The 17716-nt window shown below is 39.7% G+C and overlaps 2 protein-coding genes across 3 annotated transcripts in view; both read left to right on the top strand.

The window, feature by feature from the left end:
• The window catches only part of LOC148902887 (homeobox protein Hox-C10a-like), a 60042-nt gene extending 43471 nt beyond the window's left edge, over positions 1-16571 (top strand). For both annotated transcript variants that reach the window (XR_016114505.1, XM_088992753.1), the window contains one exon: positions 14172-16571. The gene's annotated coding sequence lies outside the window, so the exon portion shown is untranslated. The remainder of the gene's footprint in view (positions 1-14171) is intronic.
• hoxc4a (homeobox C4a) lies at positions 916-3886 on the top strand. The gene is made up of 2 exons (XM_089022364.1): positions 916-2389; positions 2907-3886. Exons 1-2 carry the CDS (start codon positions 1918-1920, stop codon positions 3302-3304), a joined length of 870 nt encoding a protein of 289 aa, XP_088878490.1. The 5' UTR covers positions 916-1917; the 3' UTR covers positions 3305-3886.
• Positions 16572-17716: the final 1145 nt, after the last annotated feature.

Genomic DNA, 17716 nt, shown 5'->3' with positions numbered 1-17716 from the left:
CATTATTTGTTTGTGGTTGATACAAATGAGGCAAATAGGGTGATGTAACTTGTGTGTTATTTAAATGTTAAAAAAAGCACAATTTCCAAATTGTGTAATTTCAAAATGAATGGTGAAAAGTTTGATCAACCTCGGCTCGAAAGCCTACAGGTTCGTAACTACTCATGGTTTTGATGTCACCTAAAGTTACTTAAATTCATTAACACCTCCTTTGTCAATAAATAATGAAGGAATAAACAAACTAAAAAACAGACTGTGACTGTGATTCCTAAAAAGCAACATTATTCTCAACCTCTGCAACCCTCTGCACAGTTTGAACATTAAAACAGTGCTTCAAATCTTGAAAAGAAAATCTGCTCTTGGACAGTGATTGATTTTGTGTATACGGTAAAAAAGACCCGATAGAAAACTAAGGGTACTCATGCCACAAATTGTACCTCTGTTACGTCTTGACTTAAGCAAATCATTGTTTAACACTTTCACTCCCATTCACGAATTTATTCGGGAATTGAAAATATGACGTAGAGCGCCATTCCCGAATTAGTTTGGGTTTTGTTTTTTCTTGTTTGGGTGCCGATAAGGCGCTGGCCATGGCCTCTGGCAATGTTTATATAAACCAGTATGTACGTCTGTGTAACCTCTTAGTCATACAGAAGTGGTCCATCGATGAAAAGGTTTCGTCAGTTGTCATCTGTACTTCTTTGAAGATGTCGGACGTTTCGCTCCTCATCCGAGAAGATTCATCGTCAAACTAAAATTTGCTGGTAGCTCTGGCCCTATATATATATATATATATATATATATATATATATATATATATATATATATATATATATATATATATATATCCTTAATGTCCAGAAAATTTTAGTTCGCTGACGAAGCGCTTCGGATGAGGAGCGAAACGTCCGACACCTTCAAAGAAATATAGATGACGGCTGAAGAAACCTTTCATCGATAAGCCAGTATGTATGTATTGCAATGTATTTTGGACAGTCGCCCTCATTTCAAGCTCATATAACTCCAGAGTCTGGAGTCCAGACCCATATCATTTAGGAATGAACTCTATTTATGATGAAAGAAAATCGTTGTTATAGGCTGTATTGAATGTCTAGGTGGTCCTAAAACTTAATAATCTGTGGGTTTTGGAATTCCAGTGACAATGACAAAAAAACCTTGGCACTGGATTGGACACATTTTTGCACTTCTGGCCGTGAATGGGTTCATTCATTAGAATTTAACGAATTGACCAAAAACTGTAAAGCTTAGGGGATCTTAATAACTATATTAAAGCATTTTACGTGTATGTTTATGACACCGTTGATCTTTCACCTCATAGTGGAGTGTTCTGACCCATTTATGGTTTTTCAAAATCGACCTCGTTTTGCTGATCGTGCAGCCGATTTTGAGACGAAGCACATGCCTTTCCACGTCTTTCCGTTTTCGCGATATAGAAGCACTTCTGGATTCATTGGCCAGCTTTGTGCAGGCTCGTCAGGACAAGCTATTGTTGTTGTTGTTCTCCGTTGTGCAACGGCTTGAATCATTGGAGCGCTGTGTTTCATTTTTTCCCCTCCTTGGTCAGCAAGTAAGCTACTAGTTTTGTCGCCAAGATCAACGACTTTGCTCAGATAAAAGAACGTCAGAGCAAGGGAGCAAGCGGGGACGACAATAAGGCGAAAGAGAAGGAGAGAGAGAGCGAAAGAGAGACAGGCGTGAAGGCTCCGTGCTTGCCCTGTCAACTGAAGGTATGCTAAACACCTCTGGTTCCTTATCCGGGTACCTTGAGGTCGTCTGCAATTGGTCGGCCTCGTCACGTGGTAAAAGTAACTTTACAGCGCCGCTCGGCAAGTAGGAGGGCTTTATGGAGCAGAAAAACGACAAAGCTAGAAAATTTATTTTGCACTCCAGAAATTAATGACCATGAGCTCGTATTTGATGGAGTCCAACTACATTGATCCGAAATTTCCTCCATGCGAGGAATATTCGCAAAACAACTACATCCCCGAGCACAGTCCCGAATATTACGGCCGCGCCAGGGATCCGGGCTACCAGCCACCGCAGCAGCATCACCACCACCAGCAGCAACAGGACTTGTACCCCGCACCGCGGGCCAACTACCAAGACCGCCAGTACAACTGTGCAAGCATCCCCGAGGCCGACACGCCGAGGGGGCACGCGGGAATAGCCCATTCGGCGCACCTGCTGGCGGGCAAGGGCCAGCCCGCCTCGTGCGAGACCCCCCAGTTGTCCATGTCCCCCGCCACCCCGCCGGCCGCAGCCTCCGCCTGCAACCAAGCCCTCCCGGAGCATCCCAACAGCGCCGCAGCCGCCTCGTCCAAGCAGCCGGTGGTCTACCCGTGGATGAAGAAGATTCACGTCAGCACCGGTAGGCGAAAAGCTGCGTGTTTATGTCCACCCTCTCCCCCCTTTGATCAGCCCCCGACTCCCATCTCGTTGCCAGCCCTTGTCCCGATAGCAGGCGAGCCTTTTGAAAATGGCACAATTGAGGCGGATTTACGACTCGGCATTGGTAATTACACCCACCATAAATTTTATAGCCGAGGTATACTCAGGGCAGCCGTATCACCATGTGGCTTCTGCTGTTATGTATTGCGCCATGGAGAAGGGGGAGAGGGAGCGAGGGGACGTACAAAATAAGAAGGGCTGGCGGGGAAGACAGAAAGGGGAGAAAAAAATCCACTTTTGTAATCTTGCATTAATAATTTAGCCTAGTTGGCTGCGGTCAGTGTTCCCACAACTTCGAAAGTTGCTTTTCAAACATCCCAAACGTGGCCATAAATCTTTCAAGTCACATCCATGTTTTGCAGCCCTCCTTTATTCCGACTTGTCCTTCTTCTTACAATTCTTCTCCCCCCCCCCAACCCCCCTGCGCCCTCGCCCAGTGAACTCAGGCTACAACGGGACGGAGCCCAAGCGATCTCGGACAGCATACACCCGCCAGCAGGTCTTGGAACTGGAGAAGGAGTTCCACTATAACCGCTATTTGACTCGGAGGAGGCGCATCGAGATCGCTCACACGCTGGTCCTGTCCGAGCGCCAGATCAAAATCTGGTTTCAGAACCGCAGGATGAAATGGAAAAAGGACCACCGACTGCCTAACACCAAAGTGCGCTCGTCATCGTCCTCGTCGTCGTCGGCGTCGTCGTCGTCGTCGTCGTCCAGCTCCGGTATTCCCTCCGCTGCCGGCTCGGCGGCCCCTTGCTCGGCCAGCAACGCCGCGTCGGCCTCGGACGAACTGAGCGCATCGCAGCACCACGGTGACGACATGACCAGGTTATAAAAACCACACATGGACAAAGCAGGCTGAAAAACAAAAACATAATAGAACTGCTTATTTATAGAATGATGAGATATTTTGTTTTTATGTTATTTATTTGTTTGGTTTGGTCGTTGCCATCGTCCGGCGTGATCTAAAATGCATGTAATATAGCATGGAGTACTGCGAATAGCGATGCATTCTTTTTATACGTGAAACAGGGTTTAATTTATTTGAAGTTGTGTTTTTATTCTCTTTTGAATGAAGGGGAAAAATACAGATGATACATTTAATCCAAATATTCTTGCGGGCCATTCTTTTGCCCAAGTGAAATGCACAATCTATTTATTTCAAACACTGGAAGGACATCAAAATCATTATTTTTGGTATTAGTGGAAGAAAGAACACCACGTATCTTGAACGTGTATGTTTAGGATACAAATGTGACGAGTACCTCGTGTATTAAAAAACAAGATTTTGTTTTAATTTACAGTTTGGTTTCGTGGTGTTGGTGTTGTGTTTAGGACCTTTTAAATCGGATTATTGTTAAATGCAATAAACGGAGTGTACGTGTGCAAAAAATCATATTGCTCAATAAAAAAAATGAGTGTCTTCTATAGTTTTCAATACTTTTGGTGACTTGTTGGTTCATTGCTGCATGGCAGAATTTGGTTGTATAGAAAAGAGATGTTTTTTTTCAACTGTCGACGAATCCTGCCGCTTATCTTTGCGCATTTCAATGTGAGCGCGTGCGTGACTGGAACACAAAGCCGCATGCGAATCAATTTAGAGGGCATTTGGGGAAGGGGGGTCGACATTGTTTGGGGAAATCGTTATATTGCCTTTGTACATCCTCTCCAGTCTGCCTGCTTTTCTTGTCCGCAAAATACATTTCCCCCGCGTGAAAAAATACGTGAATAAAATCCCGATTTGAACACGTTGGATCAGTTTAAAGAGAGAGTAGCAGCATCATTACCGCTTTAAGATTATGGGGGACGTGCCCCTCCTTTTTTTTGTTATTGTAGTGAAAAGCAAAACACTGCCCATTGACAAAACATTAGCAGGAGAGCTGACTTGTTGATACTCTATTTTTACTTGCATACCTGGACAGCTAAATGGATCCAAAATCATTTAAGACAAACTAAATTAGATAAATTTGTAACATTTTATTATTTGATTTTCCTCTTTCAATGCAAAAAAAGTCAAGATCCATTCATTATTATCATTATTTCACTGCCCATTGATAAAACATTAGCTAGAGAGCATGATACCTCTTGATACTCCATTAATGCATGCACACCTTGACGGTTAAATAGATCCAAAAATCATTTAAGACAAACACAATTTCATGCATTTGTAAGATTTTACTATTTGAATTTCCTCTTTCAAGGCAAAGAAACAAGATCCATTCTTCAACATCAATATTTCACTGCCTATTGACAAAAATTAGCAGGAGAGCGGGCTTGTTGATATATACTCTATTATTGCTTGCACACTTCTATGGTTAAATAGATCCAAAAATCATTTAACACCAACAAATTTGGCTACATTTTACTATTTGATTTTCCTCTTTCAAGGCAAAAAAGACAAGATCCATTCTTTATCATCAATCACATCACATGCAAAATATATCTGATTAATATATATACACAGTTTGATATGTAAAATGTGGTGTGATGTGAACTTGCTGATGCTAAGACAAAAGCGTGAAATGGTGAGCGTGGAGGGAGGTTGCCCCCACCCGCAGAACAACGATGTGACTGCGGCTTGAAAAATGAACGCAGGAGTCTTTATGTTGTTGGACACGTTGGAAAAATGGATGTGCTGGCCTCAGTCCGCCATATATGCAGCATCTCTCCACTCGTCTTTTTTTTCTCGCCATAGTGTCGCCACGTCGAAAAGGTACTTGATTGAAGAAGTTTGTGGGGGTCACTCATGGGAAGGGGGTGGGGGTGGGGGTCACACCAAGGACATATTTTCTGTCCCATTAGGCCCGTTTCAACCTGGATGAATTTTACTTGCAGCTATCGCCATATTCGAGTGCGAGTCACCCCAAATAATATCGAGCATTTCTTGTCAGCGTTCTGGGAACGTTGTTGCGTCGCCATCAAAGTGAAGACGAGGGCAGCAGGGGGGGGGGGATAAACATGTGTTTCTTGAGAATAATCAAAGGTGAGCCCATCCATCCACTTTTGGTTAAACGTTTGGACAGGGACTTCCGGGAGTCTCTACATGCAAGCCTTTCATGTGTGTTTCTCCAAAACATAAACCAATATCCAAGATGATCATCTGGTCCATAGCTGGGGGCGGATATCACGTTTGGATTCTTGTTTTTTTTTTTTTTTTTCATTCCAGTTGGCCTGGAATAATTAGCAAACTGCACGTCTACATTTTTTATATGTATCTCAAAGCAAATCTTTTTGGTTTTTAATTTTTTTTGTATGTTCTTTTCGTATGAAAATCTGGTATTTTAAAATAGCACTATAATCATAGAAAGCATTTAGATTAACCTAATCCATATTTGGATTGCATTGGATTGGATTGGCCTTTATTAGTCTCGCAGTGGAAAATTTTACATTTTACAGCAACAAATGTGTGCCCCAAATTCAAAATTGCGAAGTTGTCAGTTTCACTTCATATTGTCTGTTTTAGCAAAATAAATCAAAAATATTCTAGAGACGTTTTATTCATTTCTCATTTGGATTTCGAATAATTTCTGAGTAATCTCCTGAATTGAAGGCCCATTCAAATCTTCAACGCCCAGTCTCCACTTGCACTGTGAGCTGTGGGAAGTTTCGGAATGTGTTCAGGCTCATGTGTGTCATGCTAGTCTGACAGTTTTCGTTTTACTCGTCACAACGTAGGACTGATATCTGGTATATCAGTATATCATAATATGGTAAACACACACATAATGTACTCTCGTCGCTCTTGAAATCACTGACGTTGAAACGTCATTTATGATGAAGCATTTTTTACTGTGGGTTATAGTTAGCCTCAATATCACACTGAATGTATCTAAAAAAAGACAAAACAACAAATCGACATTGCTACAATCTGTTCAACAAGACATTATTAATAATAATAATAATAATAATAATAATAATAATAATAATAATAATAATAATAATAATAATAATAATAATAATAATAATAATAATAATAATAATAATAATAATACATTTTATTTTTAAGCACCTTTCAAAATTCTCAAGGACACTTTAAAGTCACGTGTTAAGAACTTTTTCTGCGGAAGAGCAGCGGCGGCCACCCACGCCAGCGTTCATTCAACCCGGAAGTAACACAAACTCACGCCACTAATGTGTGTACTATATAAATAAGCAAATTAACCACTTACACCACGTAAACCGGAAGTAAATAAATTATTATGACGTTGAATAGACTGTCGTTTTCTCTCTCTCTCTCTCTTGCAATTTTTCCTGGTTCAGTTTCTCTTTCGCGCGATTTCTGTCGCACATCGAAACACATGACACGGAACCGGAAGTGATCCATGACAAAATATTGCAAATAAAGCATTGAAGAGGATTTTAAGAAGAAAAAAACATAATTATGAAAGGTCACATAGAAATATTAAAGTCATTTACAAAACAACAAGCCCAAATAAATTATATTTGTTGTCATGGCAACCAATTACTCTATTGACGAACGTGTGCATCTCGTCTCTGCTTCACTTTTTTAAATTCCTTCACACTTTTCCACGTGTGTATCCTCGTCTGATTGGGGAATCGCTCCGGATTTTCAGATGTACTAATTATATAATAATAATAATAATAATAATAATAATAATAATAATAATAATAATAATAATAATAATAATAATAATAATACGTAATTCAAATGAGGATAATGTGATCTAGAAAATGGATGAAGTACTACAACAACAACAACAACAACTACTACTACTACTACTACTACTACTACTACTACTACTACTACTACGACTCCTACTATACTAAGAATAATAATAATAACCCAAATGAGGATAATGTGGTCTAGAAAATGGATGTCGTAATATAACTACTACTACTACTCCTACTACTACTATTACTGCTACTAATACTAATAATAATAATACTAAAATAATAATAATAATAATTAAAAAAACACAATAATAATAATAATAATAGTAATAATAATAATAATAATAGTAGTTATAATAACATATTGTTTTGATGTTATCATTTTTATTCGCACAGCAAACAAACGTATAGTGCTCTTGTGCATGTGACCATGAGCCACCATGCTCGGTGATGAAAAGTTATTGTTATTGTGTGCAGCGGTGGCAGTTGCTGCAAAAGGCTGCAAGTTGAATCAAGGGTCACACTGCTGACTTACTCGCGCACGGGTGTGTGTGTGCACGCGCGCTCTCACGGTGACCAGTAAGTCAGCGACCACTATTGGGTGTGTCATCAAACCGTAAATCTGCTTTTTTTCCCGGGCAGCAGATGCACAGCGTGCTTGCTTTTTGTGCTCATTTTTACCCCCTCCCCATAAAAGACACATTTGAAAAAGCCAGCAGCCGATTGATTTGCATGCATGCAAGCAACAATTAAAGAACCTATAACAGGCTTTGACGCTATAACACGCCGGAAACCTATGTCCAAAGTCAACTTTCATGACCAGTCACCGTGGGCTGTGGTAGACAAATATTCTATCGAGGGATGACTCCCATAATATATCACAGACAGCTCGCGATATAATTCATGACAATAGAACACCAGTAACACTTTAAATTTTGACGTGCCATGGACAAAGTTATTTTTATTGACACTGTCATTGAGGTGTTCGATTTCCAGTATTTTGTGCGCACAATTAAGTTTGAATTTATTGCATAATCATTTTATTTACCCAAATGTGCTACATGGCGAACCAAAATGGCGTCGCGGTTCTGCAAACTACAGCTCTCAGTTATTCCTGAACATTTGCCTGGCATTGACATTTAAATCGCTTACGTCAAAAATTTTAAGGTTTCTTCGATATATGTTACTGCACCGTAAAACGCAACAAGTTCAAAATACTCAAAATTTTTGTGGCAACTCATTACGTCATAGTTTTTGAGTCGTAAAAATACATTTTATGAGTTTGATTGAACTTAAAAAATATACCTTCAGTTTACTCAAATGGTTTCTTTATATTATCTTATAGTTTTTGCATGCAGGACAGGGCGTCGCCATTTTGATTTGATCAGAATCAGAAAGCCTTTAATAGTCTCACAATGGGGACATTTGCAATATACAGCAGCGAAATTGAAAGGGGCGAGGTCAAAAGACAAAACAAAGTATTGTATGAAGAGAAAAGAAAACGTCAGAAGGCTGAAATGCACAAAAAAGTTTCATAAAAAGAACTGTACATGAGTAAAAAATAGAACAATATATAAGAGAATAAAAAGTATATTTAATGAATGTAACTGTATTGACTTGACATAAATTGGCTATTTACAATGCATGAGTCCAAGGTTTTTTTAATTATTCTTTCTTTGAGTCAAATGTCCCTCGTCTTTCTTTTATGACTCGTTCCATGCACAGATTTTTAAACAACGCGAATAGTCTCACCATTTGTTCAGCGAGCAGCAGAAGGGGACCAAGACTCCCCCACCCGGCCCCCTTTAACGAACATTTTGCCAGGGTCGTCATTTTGAGAGACACCTTGCTCTTATTTTGTGCAGGTTGAATTTCACAATAGTTTGGAACCACACTCCAGTGTCACTTTCCGGATTTGACAAATTGGCCCCCATGAAGTTGTATGTTAATTGCTGCAGCAATTAACCTAAAACTTTACCTTCACTGTATTTGTCTCGCAGTGGAGAAATTTACATTTCGCAGGAGCAAAGTGATGAAAGGAAGAGGAAAGGAAAGAAAGAGGTGGCCAAAATATATAGGACCAGTCAGAATTTTGTGACCTATTTACATTGTAATCTTTTTAAATGTATATATTCACAACTGGATGCACATGTCATGTCTTTTGAAAGTAAAAAAATAAATAAATTTATTTATTTAATTATATATATATATATATATATATATATATATATATATATATATATATATATATATATATATATATATATATATATATATATATATATATACACACACAGTCGGCGGAAGCACACGACCGAACAGCACCAGAGGTTAAGTTACGAACAGTCCTTATGGAAGGTGACTCTCCTTCCATAAGCCATCAATGACCATCAAAAAGGTGAATAAAACTTTATTTTACAGCACAGTTTATTTCTTTAATTACAGTCCTCATTTAATGCGCCTCTCTTTCCAAACAGAAGTTCCCTTTGACCTTCGACCTCCAACGCCATGCCATCAAGCCATAAATGACCATCACAAATGTAAATAAAGTGGCTTTATGATACAATGCAGTGTATTTCTTTCATTACAATACAATAGCACATTTATTATACATAGAATAAGGTATGTTGTATGTAGTTTTAAGGCTTATTTAGTTGAAGAGTATATTTTATGGAAACCCGGGAACGGATTATTCCCATTTTAATGGTTTCCTATGGGAATTTTTTTTTGAGATACACACTTTTCGCCTTACACACTCTGTCTGGGAACCAATTAAGTTCGTAAGTTGAGGTTTCACTGTATATATATATATATATATATATATATATATATATATATATATATATATATATATATATATATATATATATATATATATATATATATATATATATATATACAGTAAAGTCTCGTTATATCGATATTCAAGGGAGTCCGAAAAAATATCGATATAACCGGGACTATCGATATATCCAACCCTGTTTGCATGTAATTTTCTCCGTGGGTGCATAGAAATAGTATCGATATAACCGGGACTATCGATATATCCGATATCGTTATAACGAGACTTTACTGTATATATATATAGCCAAATCGAAATCCTGATTGCCTTTTCCCCCTCAATAAGCTCACAGCAGCATCCTTTGTATATTTCTGTCAGCTTCGCATTAGCGACCATGCATTCATGGCCCAAATAAACCTCGTTTTTTATTTTATTTAATTTTTTCTAGCACATGCATACTTGATATGGAATTGACACTGCATCCCTGTGTTTGTATTATGTATTTTTGGGGCTGCCTCTGGAAGTGTGGTGAGCAAACTGCAGTCCTTTCATTTGGCCCTGCATTGTTTACAGCAATATAGGCCACCGAAATCATCCATCTTCGCCGTGTGCCAGAACAGCGCCATTTATATGCAGCGTTTCAACCGGCAGCATCCTCTCTGCCCATTAACGCCTCCTCCCGTCCGTCTCATCTTATCTCGCCAGACTGCATGCGCATGCGCGCGCACCAACCCATGCACACAATCTTTGCAACATAACAAAAGAGGTTGTGCGTGTGTTTGTGTTTGATTTTATTTTTGCTTTACTTAAATATCTTTTCAACGTGCAACGTTTTCCAGATGTGGCATGCAAACGTCAAGCGTTTTTTGAAATTATTATTTATTATTTTACTGAACACTTCGTGGTTATTTTCAGCAGGGGGAGGGTGAGATGAAAGGGGATGGGAAGACAAGTTGTAAAGGGTGTGACACCCAGGGCGACCGGTGACCACGTGTGCGTGCGTGTGAGGGAGGAAAAATGATTTATTGCTACTCAGGGGTTCAAACAGAGTTCAGGAAGAATCGCGATGGAGGCGCAGCGGAGCTAAATAATGGGCTTGCTGCTGAGCTTGGTACGTCACATTTTCTATATAGCCTGTTCAGCGGTGCGTTGCATGTGAGGAAGATACAAATTTTGTGGACTTCCCGCACCAACTTAATGTCTCCTTACCGTCGTTGGGAACGAAAATGATAATTATCAATCACTAATAGGAATGCTTTGTATACCTGGCACCAGTAAAGCAAAGTGATCAATTTTGTAGTGATTATATTAGTCGACTTCTAGGATCATGTAAGCATCGTAGCCCAGCTAACTGAAAGTCATTTTAAAAAATCTGTTTAGGGAACCATTTCAATATAAAATGATTCAATTCTTCACCATAACAAGATTTTATATGAATATCCATAAACTCATCCATTTTACAGACGCTTCAATCGTCATTAGCGTCGCAGGGTGTGCTGGAGCCTATCGCAGCCGTCACCTAAATTTGATGCCAGCAAATCACAGTGCATACAGAGACGAACAAACCTCACACTCACACCTAGGGATGATTTGGAGTGTTCAATAAGCCTGCCGTGCATGTTTTTAGGATTGGGGAGGAAACCGTAGTACCCAAAGAAAACCCACGCGGGTCGGGGGAGAACATGCAAACTCCAGACAGGGAGGCCGGACCGGGTTTTGAACTCACGACCTTTGCATTGTGAAGTCGGCATGCTAACCACTCGACTACTGGGGGTACATTTAGATTAATATTTCAAAATTAAAATTTCTGTAATTAAAATGCAATTGTTATGAACACGAATTTGGCAAATATTCACCTTTAAAAAAATAGTGTTAATGAGGCCAAGGGGTTCAGGTCAACGTGAGGTGCACCGTGTATCAATAGGTGAGAGGCGTGGATGGAACCATTTGCTTCTGTTGCTGTGCACACATTCACGCGTGCATGCAAAACATCTAAAATTAACGACTGGGACACAATGACCACCATGTTCGTGTGACCAAAATATAATTTTACAGCAAGTTGAATTGAGCACAAAGGGTCAATCTTTCTGCATTGTCGATGCATGTTATTGTATTGTTTATTTTCAGATTTGTTTGTTTTTTAAAAGTACTTATAGATTGATTTTTTTTGGTTGCTTTGTTTGAATGCCGCTGTGCCGATGACCAGTTTGTGTTTGGGAGCCTTTTCCTGACCATCATCTTTACTAAGTTCATAGAGTTGATTGTTCTGTAGACATGAACGCACACACGTCAGTGCATTCTTGTCCCAAGCCCTGATAAATACAGAGGGTTGTGTCAGGAAGGGCATCCGACGTAAAAGCTTGACCAAAACAAACATGGCAATCAAACCTCTGAAGATGGAGGACGCTGATTCGCTGTGGCAACCCCTCGAAGGGAAAAGCCGAAAGGAAAAGATCTTTTTTATTCACTTTGCGATCCCTGTGTTATTTCGTTTGACACGATTACCCTATAAAATGAGTGTGAAACACAATCGACACATATGCAGGATGCAGTGTGTATTCATTTACTGGAATACTCACCTGCCTCCCCTGACTGCACGTCACTGCGCGTCACTGCATATACGTACACATACGTATTTAATTTGAAAAAAAGTAACCCGGAAGCTTCAAGTTGAGTTTGGTCCCCTACAGCTCAGCCTCTGGGTAGCTAATGAGCACGTGACCAGCGGTGCTTCCTGGTAAATATTGGGTCTATTTTTCACATTGTTTTTTCACATTCATGTTGCAAACTTTGATCTTGCGCTAAGTTAAGAGTGCACATGTGATTTTTAACTTGAATTTCTTGCTTTGATAAGCTGGGAGGTCCATGGACCCTCCGACAGTGTACAGTGTGCCCCCATGTAGTGGCGTGGCATGGCATCTGGGGGACAGCCTGTCAAAGCGTCCTGTCAATAAAAGGCGGAACATTATTCCCTCTTATTTCGTGACTTGACATTTTCTTTTGTGCATAGAATACTTAGTTTGATCTTTTGACCCTCAAACCCCTTTTAATTTTTGCTGCTGTAGATTGCAAATTTCCCCATTGTGGGACCCAACATCCGTAATATTGACTCCGTCCCTACTTTCAAATGCCACCTCAAAACCCATCTGTTTAAAATTGCATTCATGGTCTATAATTCAATCAGCTATTTTATTATTTATCATTTTATTTATGGTTTTATTGTTTTGTGCTTTGTTTTTTTATTGTAACGTGTCCTTGAGTGTTCTGAAAAGCGCTTGAAATTAAATGTATTATTATTATGATGATGATGATGACGATGATGATGATGATGATGATGATTATTATTATTTTTTTTTAATTATTATTATTATCATTAAAGACTTTCTGATTCTGATTGATGCATATCGGGTATGACCTAGACTGCCAATCGCCTCTCACAATTGAAGCCAGAAGACAGCCATCTTTGTGGCTTCTCTTACTGATAACTTTGATTGTCTATTTGTAACACCAGGATCCCTTTTTAAGAGCCTCACAAAGAACGAAATTCACTGTTTGCATGGATTGACCACTCAGTCTATTATCTCAGTTTTTACAACGTTCAACTGTTGAGGCGAAGGATTGCAATCAATTGATTTTGATTTGTAAAAGAATAGAGCTTCATTTGCCTGTAATTTATGTGAAGAAAGATTTAGTGTTCCCCATGGCAAAAACTAGCAGAGACCTTACCTGAAACAACAAACAATAAACCAAGTAGACACATTTATGTTGCTTCATGGGACCCCAATCTGGTGAGTGTTGCACAGGTGTCACACCCGTGCTACAGAGATAGCTTGGATGCTTAAGGGCCGATATCAGATACTGAAGAGCTTGCATCGAACGCGCCAGACAAATTAGCAGCCGTTTAATAACAAGATGTCATTACCTTCTATACGACCAGCTCTTTCTAAGATGTGCACTTCTTATGTCACTTAATCTTATTAAGTACCTATTTAGCCCTGTATGTGATATCGTTATCAACACACCCGTCCAGTCGTATTTTCCGTGAATGGCCCGAGGTAACGTTTTTAAGTGACTGCGATTGGGCCGTGGCAGGTGTGCCCATGCCTGTCATCGTGATGAATGTAGCTTGTCAGGCGGCCGGAGTGGCGTCAGATGTTTCCTTCAGGAGCCAAACTTCACTGAGCCAACGACACAGTCGACTGACTTACTTTCTGTGCGTCTCAAGTGTGCCTGAAGAGCTACGAAAAATGAGGGCTTGTAACATGTTGTTTTTGTGTGTGCTTTCCAGATAGGGGATGGGTCTATACGCTCATCTTCCAGAGGAGCGGCGCGTGACCGTCAAGAGCCAGAGAACGGATCGAACTGCAACCCGTCCTTCCATGGCCTTCGCTGGGTGGAGTTGTCAACAAGCCCATGGCTCATGCATCACCAGAACAGGATCTGGTTCTGGAACTACATGATGAGGCGCAAGAGGCAGTGCAGGAGCCAAAATGAGTCAAGTGCACCCGAAGTTTTGCGCGTATCCTTCCTCACCTGTTCTCTCACCCTATGCATTATTGCTACCTGTCCTCATTTGTTTCGAACTGTGATCTGGAATATGCAGACAATTGTATGCGGTGGTGCCTTGACATACACACACATTTAATTAGTACTATTGCCACGCTCCTATTATATATCACTTGTGTCTCCAATCATCTTTCCCCAATGAAACAAGTGAAAATGTCATGATTCTTCTGGACTACCCAAAAAATATTGATGTATTTTTTTGTAAAGGTTGAATTAAACTGCTCAACATCAGGTTTTAATCTGTCTTAAATCACAAGCTTTACATTTCCTGAAAAATGTTTTTGATGCTGATTAAACAAATGTTGACATTATTTTGTAGCACATCAGATTTCAAAGATATTTCGCTTTTGTGTTTGAGTTTGACTTTTATCAGTTTGTGCATTCCAGTTTTTATTGCGTTGTAATGTACAGCAGTGATGGTTCAGAAAATACTCAACCTGTTTTGTAATTATTATTATTATTATTATTATTATTATTATTATTATTATTATTATTATTATTGGATTGGATTGGATTGGATTGGATATGCCTTTATTAGTCTCACAGTGGAGAAATTTACATTTCACAGCAGCAAAGTGATGAAAGGAATGAAAGTAGAAAAACGAAATACATGAGCTGCTGGAAAGGCAGCCACTCTCGCGGCGCCGTCTTGAAGTCAAAAGAACAAAAAAAAACTAAATTATTAATTATTATTATTATTATTATTATTATTATTATTATTATTATTATGAAAAACTGCTGTGCTCGAGAAAAAAATAAGGGCAAATTCAGAATAGCCCCCCAAAAATACAGAACTACAATACAATACAATCACCTTAATTTATAAAGGCAAATCCAATCCAATATTGTGCTTTCACAACAGCTGCAGCTGTAACAAAGCGCTTCACATAATACTGAACACAAAGCAAAATAATAAACACAACAGGAACATTAAAAACATGGACAATTTTGCAATTTTAACGACTTTCCCCATGTACACTTTGATGTCTGAGTACAAGACAGACAATTTATTACATGAGGCAGTTCTAGATGAAGGAGAGGATGGCAGCCTCGTTTTCACCAGTGGATCAGAGACATCATGGCGGAATGTGCACGTCTGCTGAGTTTTGAAAACAAACACGAAGCTGTAGCACCCATTGACAAAAACAGATTGTCTCACATCTCCTGTCCCACATAAATCCGCTTCAATTCCATGTTCCATGAAATGTTTACTTGCATCTGCAATAAAAAAAAAGTCATTTTTTTGGCCAGTGTTGGCAGTGCTGTAAAAAAACATATACCATTTCCATATTTAAATAGAATGTAAAGAAGAAAAGAATTTCTACAGACACAGGTGTATACTGTAAATGGAAATTTTGACAGTACAATGAAGAGGCATTTTCTTAGCTCCTTGCAGAGGATAAAGAATACCTGACTGTACGTACTGTTTCATTGAATGTCTGCTGCAGCGTCCTTTCCCATTATGTAATAGATAATGGACTTAATCTACTTAATAATAGACTAAAAACATTTTGTAATGGTTCGAATCAGTCTTTCTTCTTGTTTTATGTTGGTGGTAAATTTCAACTGGAAATGGCAACCAACAGCTTAAAGATTTGTTGACTTTTGGCCAAAGTGCTTTTTCTTGTCAGGCAAATTGAATAATGTTCAACTGCGAGGATCCAAAACTCCAATCTCAAGTTTGCGCTCATGAGGCAAAGCCAAACACCTGACGGAATGATGACTCGCATCTCCCGAGACTCCAAAATGGGGGTCATTGGCATGTGAAGGCAGCACTGCACTTGCGTGTCCCCGATGGTCATCAGCACATTCGAAAATGTCCCCGGGGCCAATTAGTGGGCATCATCATCTCAAGCATACGTTTAATGGCACTCATTAGCATCGTAAATCTTAAAATCCCACAGCGTTCAACTCTCATGTGTTCATCCAACTACTGTAAATGAACCGGTTGTGTTTAAAAACAAATAATTGCACTGCAAAAGGATATGAATGTGAGTATTGTTGCATGTTTTTGGTCTTTTTTCTGACTTGGGCGCTGTAAATACTCGTGTGATCGATCGTGAAATGAGCAGGAGAGTACTGGTATTGAATGATGTCAATTAAAAAAAATCTCTGCTCTGAATGACGTGTGTTTATTTCACATTGAACAAGTTTGAAGCCGCTTCGTAGAAGTTATCTAAGACAAAAACACGCTTTGGCAAAACTCCTTCCACTTGTGCATTCAAGTTGCACAGTCTTTTCCAACCCAAAATGTCTCCCTGGCTGCCCCCTCTGAGTTCACCGCCATTAATCACGGGGCCTCTGGAATACTCGAAGCACGAGTTCTAAACCCAGTGGGCAGCATGACAGGAGGCCTCGCCTCCTTCTTTACAAAAGCCAAATTGAGGTGCCGCAAGTCAGGACTGGCTTCCCTCCGGTGGGGGGCTGGGGCCATGTTAGCTTTGCACGCCATAACAAACCAGAGAGGTTCAGACACTCGTGGCACCTTGTTTTCCAAGTCAAACATGGGAATCCATTTGATTATTATTTTGAAAACACTTTTTCGCAAAATTAAAGATGGTTAATCATTTATATACACAATACAGTGGCCGGCCGTGCATGTCATTCTTTGGCCTTCGGTAGGGCTATGTTTGAATCAATCCACAACTGCCACTGTAAAAAGTGTGGTGTGATTTACTACTCGTCCTGAACTATACTAGAGGGTCCCGGTAGCCAGGAAATAACTTGTGAAGAAAGAAATAATTAAACTGTTTGCGTTTTTAACCATTGTATGGATTCATGAGATGCAGTCAGAAGTTGATTGGCAAAGGATGCCCAAGCATCAATAATAACCTCATAAAATTGCAAGATTATTTCCTATTTTTGCTAGCCTGTGCAACTTTTCTTTTCTCGCTACAGACACAGTGTGCTATCTCTGGCCAGTATGCCCTTATTACTCACGACTAGTTTTTGCAAACTATGATTGGCTAGTGACTAGCCAATCATAGTTTGCAAAAACTCTGATGTTGACCATTGCCGGCCAGAAGGCGCTGGTACCGCTTTTGAGTTGCCAACTCGAAATCTGATTGGTTAAAGCAACAGTTTGATCGACACATTTGATGCTCAAGGGCTCGGAAAACCGTTTGTGAAGACGTCCAGGTAGATTTCTGACCCTGGTAACAAATGATGGCTGAAATGTGATTGGTTAAAGGCTTCAATATGAAAACACACATCTGGAAGCAGGACAACAGTGGGAAAGTAATGAAAGGAAGCTGAAAGACAATTTGG

Source organism: Hippocampus bargibanti, linkage group LG01 (genome assembly GCF_051943395.1).
Source record: "Hippocampus bargibanti isolate YZ-2025 linkage group LG01, ASM5194339v1, whole genome shotgun sequence".
In the NCBI taxonomy this organism is placed as follows: Eukaryota; Metazoa; Chordata; class Actinopteri; order Syngnathiformes; family Syngnathidae; genus Hippocampus; species Hippocampus bargibanti.
This window is presented reverse-complemented; position numbering and strand designations above follow the sequence as displayed.